The 23,490-nt window shown below is 38.0% G+C and overlaps 1 protein-coding gene across 5 annotated transcripts in view; it reads right to left on the reverse strand.

Moving 5' to 3' along the window:
* Positions 1-23,490, reverse strand: part of ARHGAP17 (Rho GTPase activating protein 17) — a 150,949-nt gene that overhangs the window by 17,940 nt on the left and 109,519 nt on the right. For 3 of the 5 annotated variants that reach the window (XM_074196801.1, XM_074196805.1, XM_074196802.1), the window contains exons 10-19: positions 19,821-19,948; positions 19,300-19,411; positions 17,815-17,896; positions 16,881-16,961; positions 14,692-14,805; positions 13,451-13,542; positions 13,126-13,279; positions 9,531-9,770; positions 4,983-5,155; positions 2,412-3,047 (exon numbers count right to left, since the gene is read on the reverse strand). In XM_074196801.1, the coding sequence (XP_074052902.1) occupies positions 2,412-3,047; positions 4,983-5,155; positions 9,531-9,770; positions 13,126-13,279; positions 13,451-13,542; positions 14,692-14,805; positions 16,881-16,961; positions 17,815-17,896; positions 19,300-19,411; positions 19,821-19,948 (1,812 nt within the window). Of the gene's footprint in view, positions 1-603; positions 628-2,411; positions 3,048-4,982; positions 5,156-9,530; positions 9,771-13,125; positions 13,280-13,450; positions 13,543-14,691; positions 14,806-16,880; positions 16,962-17,814; positions 17,897-19,299; positions 19,412-19,820; positions 19,949-23,490 lie in introns of all 5 variants that reach the window. The other 2 variants (XM_074196803.1, XM_074196806.1) reach the window with 2 other exon arrangements.

The raw sequence follows: 23,490 nt of genomic DNA on the forward strand, positions 1-23,490 counted from the left end.
GGAATAGTTCAGCTGAGCTAGATAACATTCTTCACAAAGGTCACATGGTTAAAAAAAAAAGCAAATGCTGACATGCATTTTAGAATGCAAGGGATTTATTAGAAATATTTTTTGGTCCTGAGCAATTCAAGCTGCACATGGGTAGGTTCCATGCAGTTAATACAAATTAAGGGTAAAAAAAATTAAGGTAAAAAGCTCAAGATGCAAAGAACACAGTTTCCTGTGCTAACCAAACCTTGTTTTGGAAGCCAAAAACAGATAAATAGCAACAAGGTGCAGTGAGGCCTGGTTGGTGCTTGTTTAACAAAAAGGACAGAGACCATTTTCATATTTCTTCATGGTGAAATGTTTTCAATCAACTGCATTTTGCTGTTTGTGCTACTTAGGTATATATACTGTTATCATCTGTTCCACTATAAAATGCAGACATAATGCATCCTGATCATGGGGTGAATGGCACCACAAGAATAACCACAATATGGTGCCAAGTAGTGGAACAATGAGCACAGAGTCAAAAGCACATATGCAAAATATGTATACAGGCAACACAGCTAAGGAGAGCATTAGGGGCTACAGTGCAGGCTATTTCTGATTGTTACAAACCTCAGTCCTGGCCATCTTCCCAACCTGTGAAGGCATTCGGAAGTACATCTATTAGACATCTCCAAACAAATAGATTTTCTTTCCAGAAAGGTGCAGTGTCATCAAAAAGTAATTAATCATTTAACAATCAAACCAGTATATTTTAAGGAAAAGCGTGTATCTCCTGAAAAGCTGGTGAAAGATGCACATTCTAATGAAGGAACCAATCAATTAATGACATCACGAATTTTGTTTCTGCACTATACCCAAGCAACTGTGGCTCAGTAAATGTGGTAACCAAATGTGGGTTCGCCCTTTAAAATTTAGGTTCTTTCACTTATAAAATGAGAGAGATGGCCCAGATGACCTTAAAAGATCTTTTCCAGCTTTGTACATTTAAAAATATCTGTTGGAAGAATCCACAGGCTTCAGCAAACCTGGAGTTTTTGCATAAGACAGCAAAATATGGACATAGGTTAATTTTCAGCTGCAAAGTCAAATGCACAACTTCAAACAAAAATGATGTGTATCTACTACTTCCAGTGTCCAGTGATGAAGAAAGATAATTAATGACTGAGATTTACTATGTATGTGTGCATGTATAAACTTTCATTGGCTTTTTGAGGGGAGGAGGAAAGGATCCAGTTACCCTAGATTTGTGATTTCACTGGTACAGGAAACTCCAAACACTGATGCAGATCTGAAGTTCATCAATAACTGACTTACAGTCTTGGTTTCCTTGGGCATTTAAGGAATTGTCATGCTTATGGTTGCAGTGAAAGCAAAGGAAGGATTTGACCCCAAGCCTTCACAACTCCTAGGCTGGCTTTCTATCCATTATACCATGCTGCTTCAGTCAAGATTGATGTGACTAAATTGATTAAAAAAAAAACAACAACAACCTTACCAAGCATCTGCTTGGAGGCTGCATAGGTCAGATAAAAAAGAAAAGGCCTGGGAGCTGGAGACAAGGGTTTTAATTTCAGCCCTTCCAATAATCTACTATGTACCCATATCAAGACATTGAACTTTTCTGGGCCTTGATTTTCCTGTAACAATCTCTATCCTGCTCTAAAATGCTGATTATCTACTAAATGCTCTTCATAAGCATGGTAAGTTTTTTTATTTCAATATCTTAAAGTAAATAAAGTTTCAGAGACAGTCAGTAGAGGATGGGTAGTCTTGAGTGCTGATAGAAAAAAAGAATAACCATTATCAATATGGCTATACTTATGTGTACTTAACACACTGTTAAAGTGGTTAAGTTCTTCTGAAAAGCAATTTGAAATCATGCTCCAAACTGAATAGAAAATAAAAATCTAGAATTCCAGGTTGCCTGTAGCATATTGCTTTGATATCTCATAGTTCACACTTAAAAAAAAAATCTTTGTTGATCTATCAGGAGTACATGTAAATCTGTGATATTCAACAACCTACTAGAGGTTTCCACAGTTGTAAGCAGAAAAATGTCTCTTTGCCAACTTCACTCTTAAAGCACAAGGTACCAGCATTTTGGAAATAGAAATAGGACAATTATTTTCTTCTTAGTGCCCTAAAATGGTTCTTTAAAAAGATATTTTTAAAGGTCCTTCAGAAAGGAATGTCAATGGAAATATTTCTTTCTTATAGGAAAATGAAGTATTTCAGCCAGAATAATTAGGCTACATTTGCCCATTATCTTTAAGTAAAACAGTGACCTAATTTAGATTCAAATGTAGGGCAGGTCTAAAAGCCCTACTTAGCCTCCCAACAACAAATCCAGAACTAACCCCAGTCTACAAATAAATGTGAAAAGGAGGGAGTAACACAGGTGTAAATTTGCTACTTACCAGTGACTATTTTGGAGGATGTCTGGGTTGGGTTGATAATGCCACTATCCCCGACAGGATGAGCACCAGGAGGATGGGGAGGAGGGGGGATATTAGGGCGGTTCCGTGGCTTCGGTACTGGTCTTGGTCTTGGTAAGGTGCCAGTGTGAGGAGGTGAATGCTGGGCCTGAGGAATCTCTGGGTTACTTGCTGCTTGGGTTTGAGATGTCTGAAGAGCAGGACCCTGTTTTCCTAGAGGCGGTGTCCCTGGAGGGGTTGGTGTTGGGGGTGGGCTATGAGCCGGCTGCTCCAGTCCATGCTCACTGGGTGGTGCCACTGGCTGGGGTAGCACCTGACTGTTTAGCTTGGTCTGAGGTGGAGGAGTAGCCTGAGTTGGGGGCTGTGGAGGTGGGTGGTTTGGAGCCTGTATTGGAGAGAGGCTACTTGAGTACCTCCTGGGTGCAGAGAGTTGGGAGGCAGTGGAGGTCTGGCCTGGTACTTGGTTTGTATGGTGATTTGGAGGAGAAGGACTTCGAGTGGTTGGCTTTGGTGAGATGGAAGGAGGTTGCTGGGATGCTCCTGAAGAACCCTGATTCCCAGGCTGTCCAGGGGGTGGGTTTCCTGGTTTGGGAGGGGCTGGAGCAGGTTTTTTAACAGCTGTATATGGAGGAAAAAACAACAACCCACAAAAGCACCCATTAATAAGAGTTATGAAATTAGGACAGCTATTATAGAGACAATTTAGAATTGTTCCAAAGGGCAGCTAGGTGGCACAGTGTATAGAGCACTGGTCCTGGAGTCAGGAGTACCTGAGTTCAAATTTGACCTCAGACACGTAATGATTGCCTAGCTCTGTGACCTTGGGCAAGTCACTTAACCCCATTGCCTTGCAAAACAAAAACACAAAAACAAAAAACCATCTCTAGAACTGTTCAAAGTCAGCAAAGTGGGAATAAATACTTTGTGACCCAGTGATACTACAATTAGTTCTCAGAAGACCCATATAGCAGCTTTTTTGGTTGTGACAAAGAACTAGAATCTAAGATCATGCCTGTCAAATGGGGAATTACTGAACAAATTATTTCAATGTAAAGGAATACTTCTGTGTTGTGAGAAATGAAGATGAAGAACTTTTAAAAACCTGGGTAGAATTTTATGAAACGATGCAAAATAATAGTGGTAGATCAGTGAAATAGATTAGTTGCAAAAGCTATAGTAAAACTCAAAATTAATAAAATCTTTCTAAAGAAAACAAACAAAAAAGAAATAATGCAGAATAAAGTCAACAAAACCAGGGGGATAAAGTAAAAATTATAAAAATGAGCAACTTAAGGACTCTGATCAAAGCAGTAATTAACCATATAGCAGATGAAGAATGTTATCCAACCCCTGAGAGAGAAGTAATAGACTACACATCTACAAAATGAGACACTTTTTTTTGTCTTGTTGACTATGCATTTTTGTTATAAGGGTTGTTTATCGCTCTTATTTTTCAGCAAAGGGAGGAAATGGAAAGAAAATAGGTTTTTTGTTAACTGAAAAACTTTTTTGAAAAATTAAAAAGTTACCATCAGCTAGGCAAGCATAGGCAAAGTCTTTTTATGAAATGTTACTTTAACAACAAAGTCAATCCATTAGTACTTAAAGATCCACCACCTAGCTTTCCTAAAGCCATCTTGTCATAGATACCCTTAGATATAAGCAACAACCAAAAATCAAACTGAAGAAAGGCAAAAGCAGAATTTTGCAGTCAGAAGGCTGAGGTTGAATTACTTATTAGTTTCTAACTAACTTTCTTCAAGTTAAATATCTAATGTCCTCTCAAGTCTCATCCTCCCTGAATTCTCCACTGCATGCCCTATTTCTTGGCAGTTTCTTGTCCCATGGCTTTTATAATGATATTCTCCTAGTTTTCCTCTGGAACATATATAAGCTTAATTGGTCTTGGGAAATTAAACTATGCTTCAAGCTTCTTCTAAAGCCCTGACTCGAAAGGAGGTAACCCTAAGTTCCTGAAGGCTATGACAGTGCTGTGCAAATTCTGGAAGGTCCACTAAACTGAAAAGGCTAGAAACATGGTCAGGTTGTTAGATTGACTCTCTGAAAACCAAGATGTTGCTGTGGTAAAAATGCCAACATAATGTTGGGAAATCCTCAAGATGGTGTTGAAAGACAGCGAATAATATTATCTTTTAAAAAAACCTCATTCTCAAGATCTGGTGCCAAAGGACAACCTATGGGAATTGGCTAAAGATAGCCAAGGATACAAAACTACATGGAGAGAATCAGACATTAGAAAATCAGACTTGTGAATTAAAGGGACAGAGTTGGTATATGCTTACAGTCCTAGACCAGCAGTATATCTGAGCTCTCTCTTAACGAGGTGAGTGAGGAATGGAGAGCAAAATTCAGCTATGAAGGACAGCAGCATACTCCTTTCCTTCCACTGACTGATCTTTCCAGTACCATCTGAGAAGATACTAGTGATGGGGTTTTGTCAAAGAACTAAGCCTTGAATCCCTGCTTCATCCTGTTTTATTCCTTCTCTTCATCCTCCCCCAATCAAAAGTACAAACTAAGAAATGCCATTACCTCGGCGCAGGGTATGAGGGCTCGGACCAGCTGAATTCTGAATTGGACCAACCAAGAGCTGATTAGAGCTACCAGCTGGTTGGGCTTGGTTCTGTCCTGTGGTGACATGGGCCCCATTTCTCACAGGTGCTGCTCCAGTTGTTGTTGTCACTGACTCCTTAGGTTTAGGGGAACTGGAGAGGCAAAAAGGACATTAGAAAACAGGAAAAGTTTCTCTAAAAACAAATAAATATTAGAGCTATAAAGAAAAACCTAATTTTTAATGATTTATGGCTAATAGAGATATTTTATCAAAATCGGCTAACACAAGGGAAATTTTAAATAATGCATCTAAAATAAGATCTAAAAATTTCAATGTGTATGCATGAAAGTGTGGTATTTTGACTTGAAATATGTTTTTACACAAAAGACTTGACTTTTCTCTTAAACTTACTGTAGCTACTAAAAGCCCAATAAGTCAAATCCCTCTTCCGTGTTCATCTCAATTAAAAAAAAAAAAGCACTAAAAGCTAAGGACCCACTTAATTTTAAACCCTATTTAATATATCCAAATTCCAGTAAAGAATTTAACCAAGACCTTAGCATCCACACTACTGTGATCTGGGCTTATTCAGTGTATGAAATTAGACTAGTGATAAGTTCAGGATACATTTTTTTTTTAAGATTTTTCAAGGCAATGGGGTTAAGTGGCTTGCCCAAGGCCACACAGCTAGGTAATTATTAAGTGTCTGAGGTCGAATTCGAACCCAGGTACTCCTGACTCCAAGGCCGGTGCTCTATTCACTGCACCACCTAGCCGCCCCAGGATACATTTTCATAGGAAGAATAATAACAAAATGTGAATGACATTTACAAATCTATACAGGAATACCTAGATACATATAATACCTAAAATACAGGAATACTTATCATGGAAGAACAATCAGCAAATCAATGTTAGATTCCATTTAGATTTCTGTCAAAATTAACCACTCTCTTGTAATATAAGAACATGGATGACCATGAGAAAAAGTGATAATATGTCTGTATTTACTAACTGTTCTTCAAATTAAAAAAATTAACAAAAATTTACTGAGCACCTCTTCATGTGCTAAACCCTGTATTAACAACACTGGTTATGTAAGGCAAACATATTAATACAAACAAGTAAACAAGATGCCAGAAGTACTAATGTAAAACTGAAGTTTGCATCTCCCTCTAAAAATTAATTTGAACTTCAAGAAATTGTACAAGTTTAATCTATGGATTCATAAGGCATCAGAATTTGATATTCGGGAGAATGTAAAAGAATCTGACCTAAGCAGCCAACACATTGTTGGGTTCCTTGAAAGAAAAGCTAAAACTAACATCTGGCCTCTGCTCCTACCTAGCCAGCCTCCTACAGAGAGGAGGGAATGATTCTGTCTGGCTGGAGGCTGGAGGACAGCTACTTTCATACAATTATTTAGTACGGCACAAGTTCAGTAATAGAAAAAATACTGAACTAGTAGAAAGACCTGGATTGAAGGCACAACTTGACCACTTATAGTAACCTTAACCCAACAGCATTTCTTTTTTGGGCTTCAGGGGGATCATTTGAAAGTTAGGAAAAAGAACTTGTGGTTTTGAGAATTCTATAAACTAGGAGAGGCAAAAGTACTTTATAACCATAAAGTGCTAATATAGTCTGTTATTACTGTTAATAATATTAATATACATATTACTGATGGTTTACATGGAAAATAAATACTAAGATTTCCATTATATTAACAGCAATGGTATTAATATTAATAGGAGTGGTAAATAAGGTAGAATTTCTGAGTATTAACAATGATAATGAGTATCATGATAATGATAAAGCAACAAGTAAGCAGCTAAGCATTGGGGATAGGGAGACAAAAGCACAACAGTTGTTGCCCTCAGGGAGCTTATATTCTAATAGAGGAGATGACAGTACATCTATAAGTAACACAACATCTACTTGAAAAGCAGACAAAAGATAACTTTAGAGGGAACCAGGAAAGGTTTCTTGTGCAAAAGAGTGAATTTCTCAGGAAAGCAGAAAGGGGAGAGCACTCCAGGCCTGGGAGACAGGTAGTATGAAAGAATGGGGAAAGAGAACAATATGGGGGAATGACAAACACTGAATATGGCAAAACAGTAGCAGGCATGAGGGGGAGTCAGGGAAGAGGAAAATGCAAGAATACTGAAGACAGGATTGGCCAGGTTTTGAAGACGTGAAGAGCTTAGGATGTCAGGCAAGGGAGTTTATATTTGGTACACTGGAGTGTACTGAAAGGTGTGTGTGACAGAGAAAAAGGAAGCCAGCCAGAACATATAGAGAAATAGAGACAGACAGAACCTAAATTTTTAACAACTTTTTGAAGGATAGATCTGAAAGGGAAGAGACTTGAGGCAGGGAAAGACTTGAGTCTGGAAAAGAGGTGGTAAAGGTCCACATCAGTCTGGTGAGAGAAGGTGAGGTGTTCTGAAAGACACTGGGCTTACAAACCTGGGAAGCTAGAAGAATGATGATGCTTGTGAGAAGTTCAGAGGAAGGAAGGATTTGGGAGTGAAGGTGACAAATTCTGTTATGGATACATTAGATTTCAGATGCCTCTGGTACATTCCATTTGAACTGTCCAACATGCAACATTCCAACAGTATGGAATTACCATTCCTGGTAATTCAGCAGAGAGACTAGAATTGGCTCCATAAATCTAGGAAGTCACTGACATAGACATGAGAGTGAAAGATACCACCAAGTAAAAGAGGTCAGAACAGACCCTTGGGCTATAGCCACATTTAGTAGATTTGAGAAGGATGAAGGAGGCCAAGAATGCCACAAGAGAAGTACAAGAGAGTCATGAAGGTGGTCAACTGTGCCAAATGATATAGGGAAGTCAAGAAGGATGAGGACTGAGAAAATGTCAGTATATAAACCCAACATTTTGGCATTTTAATCATTTTTCATTGTAAACCAGCAATAAGATGCACATTAAATACAAATTCCTTATAAGAGTATCAGGAATACCAGGAATAAATGGTGGGCTTGGAGTCAGAGACACTTAACTTGAAACCTAGCTTTGCCCTTGGTATCCATGTGTGTGACTGTGGGTCAGATATGATTTTCCCAGGTCTGCTCCTTATCTGAAAAAATTAGGAGAATGGCCTGGATAACTTCAAGGGTCCATCCAAGCTCTAAACCTATGATCCTCTACCAATTTGGAATTTTGTCAATTACTTGCCCCTACCTCATCTCACTAGATCCCCACATCAATCCTGGGAGAGAAAAATGGGCTGGATTAACCTTGCCACTGAACATCTCAAGAAACAGATTTACAACAGGGACAAGGATGTAGCTTTCTTCACTAGAAGCAGATTTGGGTATCCTGATTCATGGTTGACTACTGTTCCCACTTCTCCCCCAGTCTCTTTTTTTTTAGGTTTGTTTTTTTTTTGCAAGGCAATGGGATTAAGTGGCTTACCCAAGGCCACACAGCTAGGTAATTACTTGAACTCAGGTCCTCCTGACTCCAGGACTGGTGCTCTATCCACTGTGCCATCTAGCTCCCCCCACCCCAGTCTCTCTACAGGTCTCACATAGGAACCTTTCTAGGCTAAAACCCTTGTAGTATCAATTATTCTTTGTATTACATCAATTGTCCTAAGTGGATTCTTGTTTAGAAATCTGTTCTCGAAATTGAATATATGTAAATGATGTATAAAATTAAACCTCAACAATGGTACTTTTTCCCTTAAAGTCCTTAGAATTAAGAGCTCATTAATGATGAGCTATTAATGGGGAATGTTTAATATGAAAAGTATCAAACAAAAAATTACAAGTTATGATGCCAAGAACAATTGTGTTTCAAATTTCAAAGATGTTTATTTTATATCAGTTAACACAACTACTAATAATATTGTGAAATAGAGAAAGTGGCCTAGGAGGCAGGAGACCTATTTTTTTTCCTCAAAGCTCTACTATTACCTAAATGGGTGACCCTAGACAGGTCATTCACCTATCTTTGGGCTGAAGTTCCCTCATGGAAAATGAGGAGGTTGCACTACATGATTTTTTTTTTTAGGTTTTTGCAAGGCAATGGGGTTAAGTGGCTTGCCCAAGGCCACACAGCTAGGCAATTATTAAGTGTCTGAGGATAGATCTGAACTCGGGTACTCCCGACTCTAGGGCTGGTGCTCTATCCACTGCACCACCTAGCCACCCCTACTACATGATTTCTAAGGGGCCTTCTAGCTCTGGTATTTTAGGTTCTAGCATCTTAAATCCCTTCCACCTTTGATAAGGTATAGTAGAGAGGGCACAAGGTTTAAGGTAAGAGAACAGGAATATAAATTTTGCCTCTGGCATTTATTATCTGTGGATATCCATTATCCTCCTGGTGGCCTCACCTTTTAGACTTGCAAAATGGGGGATAGGAAAGGTAGTTGCAGAGACCAGATGATCTAGAAGGTTCCTATTCTCTCCTGCTAGAAGGCAGTGTTGAATACCACTTTAAAAGGCTGAGGCCATGGGGAAGCCTTGCCAATGGGAGTCAGCCTCCTTACCTGCTGTCATCATTCCCTTGACTGGACCCTGGCTCAGGTAAGCCAGCAGGGGGTGGAAAAGCTACACCACCTGCACTGTTTTCAGCCCCAGAGCTGTGGGAGAGTGGCTCTGAGCCTGGGGGAGCCAAGCTGCTGCCCTCCGTGGGCGGGAGTGGCGGGTGGAAAGCGGGGGATGTGTGCTTTCTATTGAGTGTGCCACATCGCCGATTGGCCTGGAAGTCCATAAGTTTCACACCAAAGCTACAGAAAGAAGAAAGAGTCAACACACCATGCAAGCCAACTACCAAGCTAGAAGCCCACATTAAAATCCACGGGGAATACAGCAACCTTTGTTGCCCAGCATGCAATGAAGCAACAACAACAAAAAAAGCACCCACCTACCCACAATGCAGACTGAGATAAAGACAACATGCCACAAAATCTGGACTTAAACAAAGTAGCAAGCCCAGGACCTTGAGACCGGCTGTTTGTCTTTTCTTTTAAAAGCCGAACAGAGCCACATCGACAGCAAGCATCTAGGCCTCAACTATGTCGGAAATACAGTGACACAGTTTGGTTAGATGCAGTCTCCTCAGATGATCTATATGCATTGAGGAGATTGAGAGCCTAAAGAGTCCCCAAATAATTTCTATTTGCCAGTGGGGTACAGCCATGTCCACCCTTTTATCTCTCTGATGGTAATATCAGACTCTTAAAATCATATTCCATGGATCCTGAAGAAACTAAGACTGTATAATTGGGAGAGAAAAGACTTGGGGAGAAGTCACTGCTTCCAAGTTATCTGAAGGGCTGCTCTGTGGAAGAAGTATTAGATTTTTCAGCACAGCTCTGGCGGGGAAGAATGAAGAAACAAAGAGCAGAAATTACAGGAAGATTTCTGCTCCAGTCCAGGAAGAACTTTTGTAACAACTGGAGCTCTTCAAAAATGGTATGGATTGCCTTAGAAGGGGTGAACTTTTTGTCCCTGTAGGTATTCAAAGAAAGTAACCACTTCTTGAAGTTACTACAGATGAGATCCATGCTTCACACCCAGATTTAACTACATAATTATTTTAATTTTTAATTTATTTTGAATTTTTACAATTTCCCCCCAATCTTGCTTCCCTCTCCCCACCCCCAGAGAAATATGATTAATATCCCTTTCTATAGCTCTGAAATTCTATGACTTTGGGAATAATAACTGGCTTAAACCAATACTAAAGTGGGTCGTGTTTGAACAAAAGAGGTGTCCAAGTAGGAAAACCCATTGGATCAAAAATTCATATATGATCACTTACTTGTAATCAAAATGTGCCACATCTCATTATTATCCAAGAAAAATTTTATACCTTGGAATTTTTTTTTCTATTTTTAGTTTTTGCAAGGCAAATGGGGTTAAGTGGCTTGCCCAAGGCCACACAGCTAGGTAATTATTAAGTGTCTGAGGCCGCATTTGAACCCCTGACTCCAGGGCCAGTGTTCTATCTACTGCACCACCTGGCTGCCCCCACCTTGGAACAGTTTAAGAAGTTTTAGTCATAACATATTTTACTGTTAGAGATAAAACTGAATGTGGAAAGAGATTAAAGTAAGGTCTGCTTTTACACAATGAATCTGTAGTGAATGAAAGAAAGGCAAAGCACTTTCTTCCACTATAAATAGATCATCTTTCTCTAGGCATAGTTAACTCAAACAAGCTCATTAGGACTTAATTTTAAAAACGAATGCTGTTTTCAGCAACATAAATATGGATAGTGTTTGTATTAAAGACAGAGTCTACAGATTTTAGGCCATCTCCTCATTTCTGATTTACTGAAAGCTATGGCTATTTAATATTACAGGAAGGCAGGCCAGCATAGTACATTAGAGAGCCAGAACCACAAAGAAAAAAGACATGGGTTCAAATTCTTGCTTTTAGAACTCAAAAGCTATGTGATCCTGGATAAATCATTTCGAGTCTCCATGACCCTTGCTGAGGCCCAAGTTATAAAGTAGATGCCAACTTATGTTGGTCAGGGAATTCCTCATGAAGAGTTTCCTGTATCAGTCAGGTTCAACCTTCCCTTGACACTCCCTATGTTCTCCTATAATAGTGAATTGTGGTTTGAAATTAGAATGAACCCAATCTCAAAGAGTCTAGGACCTGTCACTAAGCTTCAGATAAATTACCTAACCATGGAGAAGACAAATGAAAGGGAAGTAGGAGAATGAGAAAGAAAATGATAATTAATCTTAACTCATTAATATGAAATAACACAATACCTAAATACATGTTAATTATAACTTGAAAACAAAAATGATATTCTTATTTTATATTAAGATATTAGGATTATTATGTGGCTAACAATGAAAGCATAAATAAAAAATTTTCAGGAGGGGAAACAAATTGTTCAGAAATACTTGAAAAATATTTAATAACATTTTTCATTATCAAATAACTTTACAAACTAAACAAATTTGAGTTACCTACCTCAAACTCATCAAATTGACTATAATTAAAAATAACAAGAGGAGTGGAGCACAGGTGGATGTATTATTTGCTGAGAGAATTCAAATTCATAGAATCTTTGCGGAAGGCACTCTGGCAATGTTATTGTAAAATGTTAACCAAAAAACTAAAGTCTTGGAATCAGTAACTCCACTATTGTAAATATATCCTGAGAGAACTTTTTAAATAGAACTTTCTTTTCAAATGCTGCTATTGTTGCATTATTTGTAATTGAAAAAAACAAATGTGTATAGGAGAACAGAAGCATCCTAAACGCATAACAGGGAAATGGCTAAAGAATATTATAGGGCAATAAAGACAGGACAAGCATGCAAAAAAAGAAAAAGTTTGACTAAAGCATTATGACATTCTATTTCCTAAAATTCACATAAAAAGAAATAGCTGCAAAAATAAAATTAATTGTACTAATGTGTTTCACAGCAAATTGTACATTTTTTAAACTTGCAATTTTTTAAGCAAGAAAAAATGGATGAGGCAATATAAAAAAACTCATGAGTAAAATTTTATTTTATAAAAAGAAAATAAAGACAACTTGAGAGTTATATAAAATAAGCTAGATGGAGATCAAAAGGAATAACTACTAAAATGAAAATGTAAAACAGCCAAACTTCAGTTCCAAGAGGTTTTTAAAATTAATTTTCAAAGAAATTATTTGAAGAGACACAGGATAACACTTTTAAGTGCTCCCAGGCTTCAAGTTTCGTTTCACATAAACTTTAAAAAATTACTTTTGATTTTGCAGCTTAAAAAAGTATCATATGGAATATATTCAGGGGGGATAAAAGGAATAATGAGGGCCTTACTTGCCTACTCATTAAGAATGCTCTTCTGAGAAAGTCAGAACAAGCATGATCCTCAACAACCAGACCGAATGGAAGAATTTCCACCAAGACTGGCAGGCTGTCCACCTTGCAGGACTGGCAAATAGGCAGGGGTGGAAGATGGGACCTGAGCACCTATAAGGACCCTTTCAAATGCTGAGACTCCAGGATCCCTAACTGGGAGAAGCCTTCTTTAATTGGTTAATATTTCTTATCTTCAAGGAATATAACTTTCATCAATCCTAACAAATCTGTTCTTGACTGAGAGAACGTGTACTCAACCTACCCTTCCTTCTTGAGTAAATCTCCTTCCATGACCGCCATGCTGGCCGGCCTCTTCCTTTCCAGTGTGCCTGGGTCATAGTCATTCCCAGGATGGGATAAGTGATTGGAGTTTGACATCGGACCTACAAATGCTCCTGACACATTAAAATCCACCTCTGCAGAAAGACAAACACAGTTAACACATACATGAAGGTATATGGCCCCTGCACCAGCTGTCTAAAGAATTTCACAGAAGGGTCTCAATGATCATCCAACCCACAATCTGGAGATCAGGATGGGTCGGAGCTGGGGTTTGTCCCCTCCCTCCTCCCACCAAAAATGTTTACCTTCAGGAAAGAACCAGTCAGCGTGCTGAATGATTGGCTCAATTACTGCCACCACATGAACAGATGTTGCCGCTGCCATGTCCGCAAGAGACCTAGAAAAGAAATGGAAGAAGTTCAAGTATTCCAGATAAATAATCACTACAATGGTATCTGTATTCATCACTGCAGAATTACTTCAGTAATTCAAAAGGGAGAAAAAAGTTAGTGGCAGGCAGTGAAAATATTAAATTCAAGCAAACTAGTTCAACTGTCTTCTCTAAAGGAGAGATGGGAAGAAACCCCTTTGAATAGGGTCCTAGTTCAAATCTTTTTTTATCATAGGCTGTATGTTACAATGATCTGCTGACAGAGGGGTCAGACAGCTTGAACTCTATATTGGCAGAGCCTCAAAATGACATTTAATATTAATGCCTATAAGCTTGTTGAGGGTAGTGCCAATAAGCTTGGTGCCTTTCCTCTAGCACCTAGCACAAGACTTTAACATATCCTTAATTTTTATTCAATGAAAAAAATTAAGGAAAAGATATTTTAAGCAATTAGAGGAAAGCCTCTAGTATATTAGGTAGTATCTTCTCTGTAGAATTTATGGCGAGGAGAAGCTAAAAAGCTCAGGATAAAGCCTTGGGGGCTGCCCACTCAAGGACAAGAAACTAAGGTTAGACAAGTAGGAGGAGAAGCAAGGAACAAAAGGATCACCAAAACACCTAGAGTCTAGGAGGGGAAGATGACAATGTCAAAAGTTGTAGGGGATAAAGCAGAATGGACCCTGAGGAAAAAGGCCACTGAGTTTATGAGTTGAATCCATTTTTAACGTTAAAAAGAGTAATTTCAATAAGGTAGGAGGGTCAGATGTCAGACTACAAAAGGCTAAGAAGAGAGAAGAAAATGAGCAAATAGATGCAATAAAAACAAATTGGTTTGAAGTTTCCAGTCTTCCTGGAACCCCTGTGTCCTGAGAGTCCTAAATCCTCACTGACATCTAACTTGTGGTGGCTACTCTGGTGAATGGTTTGCTTCTATGGTGGTAGAAGATTGGGAGAGGAAAACATGGAGGATCCAACTGCCAGAGAATGGGGAAGAGGATGCCATTCCAATGGTTATTGTGGATAAGAGGGCAACTGATTCCAAATGACTGTTTCCTGAGTACCCATTATATTAGACTGAATTTCCAGTTTGACTTTAATCCTTTGTGAAGCAAAGATACAAGTGAAGTGCTAAGCTTGGGGGAAACAGTCACTTACCCTTCAGTTTTGGCCCACAACAAGTTAGGCCCTAACACTATTGCAATATTGCTGGGTGTCATCTTGTTAACATCACTGGTTTGTGCAAGCTTTGCTAGGAACTTGATTAGATACCTGCCAAGGGAAAAAAGCAATCACCGTCAGAACTACTCTTTACTCAACAGCATCAAAACAATAAAGCTTGATTTGATTAGAATATTCATATCATGTAAGTAAAAGACAGTTTTGTGATTTGTGTCAAAAGACTGGAATTTTCCTTAAAAGAGATTACTGTCTATATTTAAGAACTAGGAACTCCTAGCAGCCTAAAATAGAATAGATTCTATTCATTGATCATGGCAGGAATTTTTTCTTGGTTTTTTCCCTCCTTCCTCAATGATTATAACATGGCTCCAAGTAGGCCTCACATATAAACAGAAGAAAAGGAAACATCAAGCATCACAAGTGTTAAGTGTATTCAAAAGAAAGCTTTTTATTTGAAATGTCATATACATGCACAAAGGATTATTTATTCACTATGGAAAAACTCCAGGAGTAAAAGTCTCCCTGCAAACAGAGCTTGGAACCTGCCCCACACTCAGGCTGTAATAGTTAAGTTCCTTTGACACCCCCTCCCACAACCATATGCTCCTGGGCTATAAAGAATTTACATGACCTGCAGAGGATCCCAAGGAAGTGTCAGAGTTGGGACTAGAACCCAGGGTTTCTGACCCCAGTTCTAGTACTCATTCTATGCCAATATTGACAAGATTTGGCTCTTCAAAATATGGCAATAGTTCACAAGATTTATTATTTCATTTAAGTGACATCTTTCCCACCTCCCCTTGCTCATGAGAACTGCAATTCACTCTGGGTCTGAGGGATGTGTTTTATAAGTTGCTATGGTCAAATATATATATATCATGAGAGGCATAACTACTTTTATACAGGAAGACAAATATGATTCATTTTATAAACATTTGCTCTAAGGCAAAATTTCAGGGAATAAACCTATTTTATAAAGTAAAATATACTTATATCTATTAGAATTTTACTTCTTACTATGATACAAAAAAACTACCACTAATTTTCTAAATTATGGTATAACAGCTAACAGGACAAGAATGAGTAAAGTCAATTAGACTTTTATGGTTGCTTCTTTTTTTTTTTTTAAGGTTTTTGCAAGGCAATGGGGTTAAGAGGCTTGCCCAAGGCCACATAGCTAGGTAATTATTAAACATCTGAGGCTATATCTGAACTTAGGTCCTCCTGACTCCAGAGCCTGTGCTCTATTCACTGTGTCACCTAGCAGCCCCTATGGTTGCTTCTTTCAATGTGAGCGATTATTTTAACAAGAATTTTCTTAAATTATTATTTGTTTAGAACCACTGGTCAGATTGAACCATTTTAAATTTCAATTTATTTTTAAATAGTTGTCCTTTTCAGAGATTTCTGCAGAAGCTTAGCAAAAAGTTTTTATTCTTTTTTCTAAGCTTATTGTTTGTTTACATTCATTAGTCTTAGTCCTTACTAGAAAAATAGACACATAAGTCTAAGAAGGGCAAAGACCAACAGAGTCAGTGGGATCCCTACAAGATTATCTAATCCATCATCTGCATTTCATAGGTGAATGAAATGAAGTTCAAAGAAACAAAGAGTCTATCTACCTAAGACAGCAATAAAGCCAGGCCTAGGAGTCTTTCCTAGTGTGTTGATGGAAGTATTAAAGATCCCAATTTCATGGGAAATCCTCCTTTTTGTTGTTCTTGGTGTATGAGTGTTTGTGATTGTTAATTAAATTCATACATAAAAAAAAAATTCAAACAAAATAAAATGTGTTAACCTGAAGCTAATGGATTGTCTAATGAACTTGATAAAAAGGAATAAATTAATGAAGAGTAGGGAATTAGCATAAAGTAGCTTAAACAAATTCCAAAGGCAAAGTCACTATTCTCTCAACTAGAACAGCCTTCCCACTCACAGGTAAACTTCACTCAATGAATGGATTAATTCAGTTAAACAGAAAATCCAACTGATCAGTATTTTCATGTCAATTCATTTCTGACACCAAACAACTTATGAATAAAAACAGAATAAGCAAGAAATCTAAGATGAAAGCACTATCTATTGTAAGAACTCTAAAATGTCTTTGCTATGCTGCCATAAGATAGGAATTGGATCACAGTAAAAACTCTAGCAAAGATACAAACCTGAAATTTGCAAAATTTGGCTTCGGCAATTTCTGGCAAATGCTCCATAAATCTTGAAGCTTTTTGTCTTGGTCCTGCACACTGAAGCAAAAAAGTTCATATTTTATGAAATTTATCAAACTACTCTTTGATTAAAAATGAGGTGAACAAGACACTTCATCTCTTGACTCCAGGGATTCATGCCTCTGCTCCAATTTGCCTTATTCTGCTCCAACTAATGACCTCTTTGGCTTCCTTTCAATCCCAATTAAAATTCTCCCTTCTATAAGAAGCCTTCCCCAACCCCCTCTTAATCCTGGTGCCTTTACTTTCAGCTCTTTGGGTATATATAGCTTGCTTTTTATATATTTCTTTGCATGCTTTTTCCTCCTTCTTAAAGACAAGGATTGTCTTTTTCCTCTCTTGGTAATCCCAGTACTGACATACAATAGGTGTTTAATCAATCTTTACTAATTGATAGTTAATAATGACACCTTATGCTTACAGGACACTTGAAAGCTTATAAAGCAGTTTCCTCACAATCCTTCAAGTGATTTTTCTCATTTTACAAATGAGGAAATTGAGATTCAGAAAGATTAATGGACTTGCTCATGGTCATATAACTTTTAAGTGTTAGAGTATGTATCAAAAAACTAATTTATTTATAAATAGTAATTTGAAAAGTAAAGGGATAATAAGATAATGTTTTAAGGCTCTGAGTGGATAATTTTTTATTGTATTTACCTATTGATGATAATAAAACCTTACATTTCTACAGAACTTCACAGTTTAAAATTCACTTTCTTCACAAGTCTGTGAATATCTTATAGATAAGACTATCAGGATTCAGAGAGGTAGTAAACCTTGCCCAAGGCAACAGGGTTAGCAAGTATCAGAGTGTCAGGACTCAAATGCTGACTCAAGGTCCAAGACTCTCAATTTTCAATCACCTTACCTGGCCACTTTTGTCCATTCTTCATAAAGGTTAAAGGTCATCAAAGGCTCAGGTAATTCCCGTAAATAGGACTTCAAGGCACCTGAAATGATATCAATTTCCCCTAAATGTGTATATCTATGCACGTGCACACACACCTCTCCCCCCGCAAGTGAGGCTTCCTTCACATAAAAAAAAAATCCAAAAACTTTTAAGTATTCTGACTACTTTGCTTCTTTCTAAAACAGAATGCAAGCATAATGAGGGTGAGATGGGGAGAAAGCCCCAAAAGAAACCCTCTGTTTCCTTGAAAATAAATTGAGGGAACAGTAGATACTCTGCATACTCCAGAGGCAGCTCCTAAGAGATAATGAATTCTCCAAGCACATCTGCACTTCTGGCAAAGGAGACAGGTTAACAACTACTCACACAGGGACAAAGTCCTTTCTAGTATACAAAGAACTTTCTTCACATTCCCTTGTGAGGCAAGTGATCTACATATTCTCCCCTTCCCCACCATTGGAATGCTCCCTGAGGGCAAGGACTGTCTTTTACATCTGTATTTCCAGAACCCAACAAAGTTGCTCTTATATAATGATAGATTAGGTGTTCAATAAATGCAAGCCTATTAATCTTTTTGAATCTCAATTTCCTCCTTTGTAAAATTAGAAAATCACTTGAAGGATTGTGAGGAAACTGCTTTATAAGCTTTCAAGTGTCCTGTAAACATCAGGTGTCATTATTAACAGTATCAATCAGTAAAAAAGTAAACAGGGATGTGAAATAGTCTGCTAAAGTCACCTAGCTTGTCCTGAAGACAAGGATTATTATACCCCAGGTCCTCTGAGCCTGGTGCTCTCCCACTATCAGAATGACTTCCCAATAGAGAAAAACATACCATAGTTAATTCTACCTCACTTTTTACAAAGTGATCAGATAAGATATGTCAACTCAAGCTAATGCTTGAACTCCAGGAAAACTGATCAGGCTGAATCTTCAGTTTTACACTGAACTTAAACCTAGAGTTAAATGGATCCTTTCATCTGTTTACCAATCCTGAAGCTTGGTCTAAGATTGTCATCACTTAACCCATGGTTCTTAATCCAACATTTATGATTTTTTTTTAAGTTTTTGCAAGGCAAATGGGTTAAGCAGCTTGCCCAAGGACACACAGCTAGGTGTTATTAAGTGTCTGAGATCAGATTTGAACCCAGGTACTCATGACTCCAGGGCCGGTGCTCTATCCACTGTGCCACCTAGTTGCCCCTCAACATCTATGATTTTTAAAAATTTTTTTATGACAATTGGATGTCAATATAATTGGTTTTCTTTGTAAACTATATTTTATCTTTTAAATTTATTATTACATTATTTAATTGGTTTTTATTATTAAAAGCATATTTTTATGCTTTTAAAAACAGGACTCAGAAGGGTTCCAGAGACTTTTACCAGACTGCCAAAAGGTTCCATGACATAATACTGGTTTAGTATATACTCCAAGTTTACCTGCAACAGCATGTGGGTCTGAATAAAATTCATCCAGCTGAGATGTAGAGCAGTCTAAAGCTGCTTTCAATTTCTTTAACTTAGATGCTCCAGCCCCGATTCTGAAAAGACCCTATATAAAACAACAATTATAGAAGCATGAAGAGACAAGGCTGAAAGGACCTAAGAACCTGCAATGTCATACCTAGAAAGGACCTGAGAACAAAATAAGCAATACCTGGAAGGAGTCTAAGAGCTGAAAGGAAACAAAGAAGGAAAGACCATAGAAAGATCTTATAAAGAAATCCTAGAACAAAAGATCTTTAGAAAAATTTCCTTCAGTTTAAAATGAGAAAAATGAGGCCTTATAAGGGGAAAAGACTTTTCAAGGTCATATTACTAAAAAGACACACTTAAAATCTGAGAATAGGACAAAGGATGTACTCAGTTTTTTTCCCAGAAGTTAAAGGAAAAAGAGATACAAAATGAAAAGGGAAATGAACACAGGGAAGGAGCTGCAGTACTCTGTAAAAGTCACATACCTCCTCCTTCATGCCAGTTTCTAAGAGCAGCATTACACAAGCTTCAATGGGCAAGGCGATATCCCGTCCACTACGTTTCAGGTGCTCTTCTAATGGAGTTCCAAAGGCAGGCTTTTCTGCCCATTTATCTAAAGCAGCATAACATTTAGGAAGGCAATCAATAATTTATAGTTTCACAAGTCTATCTGCTTCCCCCACCACCAGAGATGAACTTCAGGAAATGAAAAGAATGTTTTTGGGAAGAAAAGAAAAATATGTTCTAGATGAGATCCTACTAATCTTTGTAAGCCCACCTTAAATGTCACTTTATTCATTAAGCTTTCCCTCACTCCACCCTACAACCCCACTCCCCAGAAAAGATGGGGCCAATAGTCTTTCCCTCCTAAAAAGAAAACTTTGTACTTTTAAAAATGCAATTCTACTCTATTTTCTATTATTATAATTTCTATAATGCTTAAATTCCTAAAAAAAACCTTCAGATTCCTTGAAGACTGGGGCCTTATCTTAGTCATTTCTGAGTTTCTTCCATTGGAATTATAATGACCCCCCCTTCTGTCAGCACCTGTACAAGACAGGGTCAGCAGCAAGCTGAAGCTAGCTTGCCTAGTGTGAGGAAAATTAAAAAAAGACAAAAAACATTCATCAAGTACCTACTGTACAAATATATAAGGCATTATTCTAGGTCCTGGGGGAAAGAAAGTTTAATGATGGCTCCCCTCCCTTTATAGCTCACAGACATATGAAACAAACACATGAGAAATATGTAAGAAAATCACAACATAAACTGCTATTTGAAGCTGGGGTGAGGAGATGGAAGTAGGAGAACTTCCCAGAGGTGGTAGCATTTGAACTGGACTTCACAGGACAGGCAGAAATTTGGCAGGCAAAGAGAGGAACAAAAGACATTCGAGGAACAAAGAACAGATGGACCAGAGGCAAAAGATGTAATAAGGGAATGCAAATCTGAGGACAGATTGGGATGAACAGTCTGGGATACGTGCAAGAAGATGAGGCTAGAAGGGAAGAGGGTAGGACCAAATTTTGGAGGACCTCAAATGCCACACGGAGGAGTTTGGATCTGCCTCAGTAGAACAAAGCCACTGAAGACTTCTGAGCAGGGGAATGATGTGGTCAGACTTAAAAACATAAGAAAAATGAGTCTTCTGAATGAATGCATTTGAATGATTGATTAGAGGAGAAAATAGAGGGAGTAAGATCAAAAGCCCAAGGAAGTAGTAACAAGGGTGGTGGCAGCAATGGAAATTGCCAAAGATGTCATGGAGATGTAGTCAATGAGCCTTGGTAATTGAGTGGACACAAGAGATGAAGGAGATGACACCATGGTTAAGAGCATTCACCTCATGAATTGGTGGGTGTGCCACAGACAGAAATGCTAGTTAAAGGGAAAAGAAAAATGAGCTCTACTTGGGACAGACCCAAGTTTAGATATATGCGGTCCCCTTTACCAGTAAGCTCCTTGGCAGCATTGTCTATTTCAGCATTTACAGCAGGCACTTAATAAATACTTGCTAATAAACTGGTGGGACATACAGCTGGAGAAATTCTAGAGAAAGTTGAGGATACAAATATATAACATAAAAGAGGTCAAGTCTGAATAAATAAAGTTTCAGGGGGGGGGTCATCTGTATAGAAGAGGAACCTTAGATTATGGAAGTGAAAGAGACTGCCAGGGAAGAACAGCCTCCTCCCACCCCCACCCCCCACCAGAAATGCAAAATAAAAAAAACAAAACTGGAATAGATAAGAAAACCAAGAATCCAGTCCTGGATCCGTCCTTATCTCACTGCAACTTGGAGCACAATTTTGTTCACTATAAGAGTCTGGATTAGGAGATCTCCAAATCATTTTCAGATCTGACATTCCATAACCTTCTGTTTTGGGGTTTAAAAATATCTGTACTAGATTGCTTTTTGTGGAGTGGGGGAAGAAAGTAAGATTGGGAGGGAATTGTAAAACTCAAATAATATCTTTAATAAAAATAAATTTAAAAAAATATCTACTTTTTTCCTCTAGAAAAAACTTAGTGCCAGCTTTCCAGTTAGAGGAAAGATGCATCTCAATGTGAGTTCTATTGAGGCCAAGTAAATAAATTCATACAAGTGAAAGAAGTACCCATCTAAGATCATTGCTCTGAATCTCATTTAAGCTGCTTCTTATACAGATTGAGCAAGAAGAGACCTTAGAATACATCACATAAGATGGCAGAAATAACAAAACCTTTCTAACAAAGGCTTTCAAAGTCAGACAAGACATTTACTAGCACATTCTTCAAGAGACTGATACTTAGTGGTTAGGGATGCTGCAGTAAAAATTCTGGATCAATTGTGGATTAAACTCTAACCTCTAAAGAATTTTCGAACTTTGAGATTCAGTGATAGAACAGATTTTTGCTCAAGAAAAGGGTGCTACATGAACTCAAAAGGTGAAATTTTCTGACTCTCTAATCCAGTGTTCAACCTTTTCTTTTCCAAGGAAAGTAAATGAAGTCCATCTGGATGACACAAATTTTCTGAGTTGGTAAAAACTGTTCATTTGATCTTTTAAATATGATGTGCAATGTCTATTTTAGTTCATCTTTATCAATACTTGGCAGAAAGAAAATAATTTCTAACAAAAACGTAGCTCTGAAGGTCTGAGTTTTACTACATAAAGAAAGCAGAACTTGAGTTTTCCTGGATCTTCTCCTCAAGCTGTCACACTCTCATCTCTTTCAGTCAAACTCTTAAGAGTTATCTATAACTTCCTCTTCAGTACCTTCCATTCCTCATCCCCTTATAATCTGATTTCCAATTCTTTTACCTAATTCTCCAAGTTTATCAGTGATTTCTTACCTGCTTAATCCAAAGGCCTCTTTCAATTCTCAGACTACTTAAACTCTCTGCAATATCTGACCACTGCCATTTACCCCATTTCTTCCTGAACACATCTATTTCCTGGTGAAATTACTGTCTTCTCCGCTGATTTTTCATGGATTTTTTTTTTTTTAAGGTTTTTGCAAGGCAAACGGGGTTAAGTGGCTTGCCCAAGGCCACACAGCTAGGTAATTATTAAGTGTCTGAGACCAGATTTGAACCCAGGTACTACTGACTCCAAGGCCGGTGCTTTATCCACTATGCCACCTAGCCGCCCCTATGGATTTTCTTTTGATTGCTCCCTTTCAACCTCCTCAGACCATATTCTTCTACAAAATAAAGATGGGCAGTCTTCAAGAATTGGTACTAGGCTCCCATCTTCTCCTTGCTCTCCTAAGTTAATAATTGATCATTAGGTCAATCTTTTTTTTTTTAAGTTTTTGTAAGGCAATGGGGTTAAGTGGCTTGCCCAAGGCCACACAGCTAGGTAATTGTTAAATGTCTGAGGCTGGATTTGAACTCAGGTACTCCAGACTACCATGCCACCTAGCTGCCCCAGTTCAATCATTTCTAAGCAGATGATTTTCAAAACTTTCCCTACGTTTCCAGCACAAGAGCAATATAATATACACAGTAGGAAAAGTATGTTTGTTGAACTGCACTGAATTAAATATAGCTTTCATTAACATGCTTGTGGAAGATATAACTGGAATATAAGAACTAATTGTTGAAAGGTCGTATCAGAAATAGTTTTTCTTTTAAAAAAAAATAAGCATGAAGCATTCACATTCTTAGCT

The sequence above is a fragment of the Macrotis lagotis genome, chromosome 8, assembly GCF_037893015.1.
Source record: "Macrotis lagotis isolate mMagLag1 chromosome 8, bilby.v1.9.chrom.fasta, whole genome shotgun sequence".
NCBI lineage: Eukaryota > Metazoa > Chordata > Mammalia > Peramelemorphia > Peramelidae > Macrotis > Macrotis lagotis.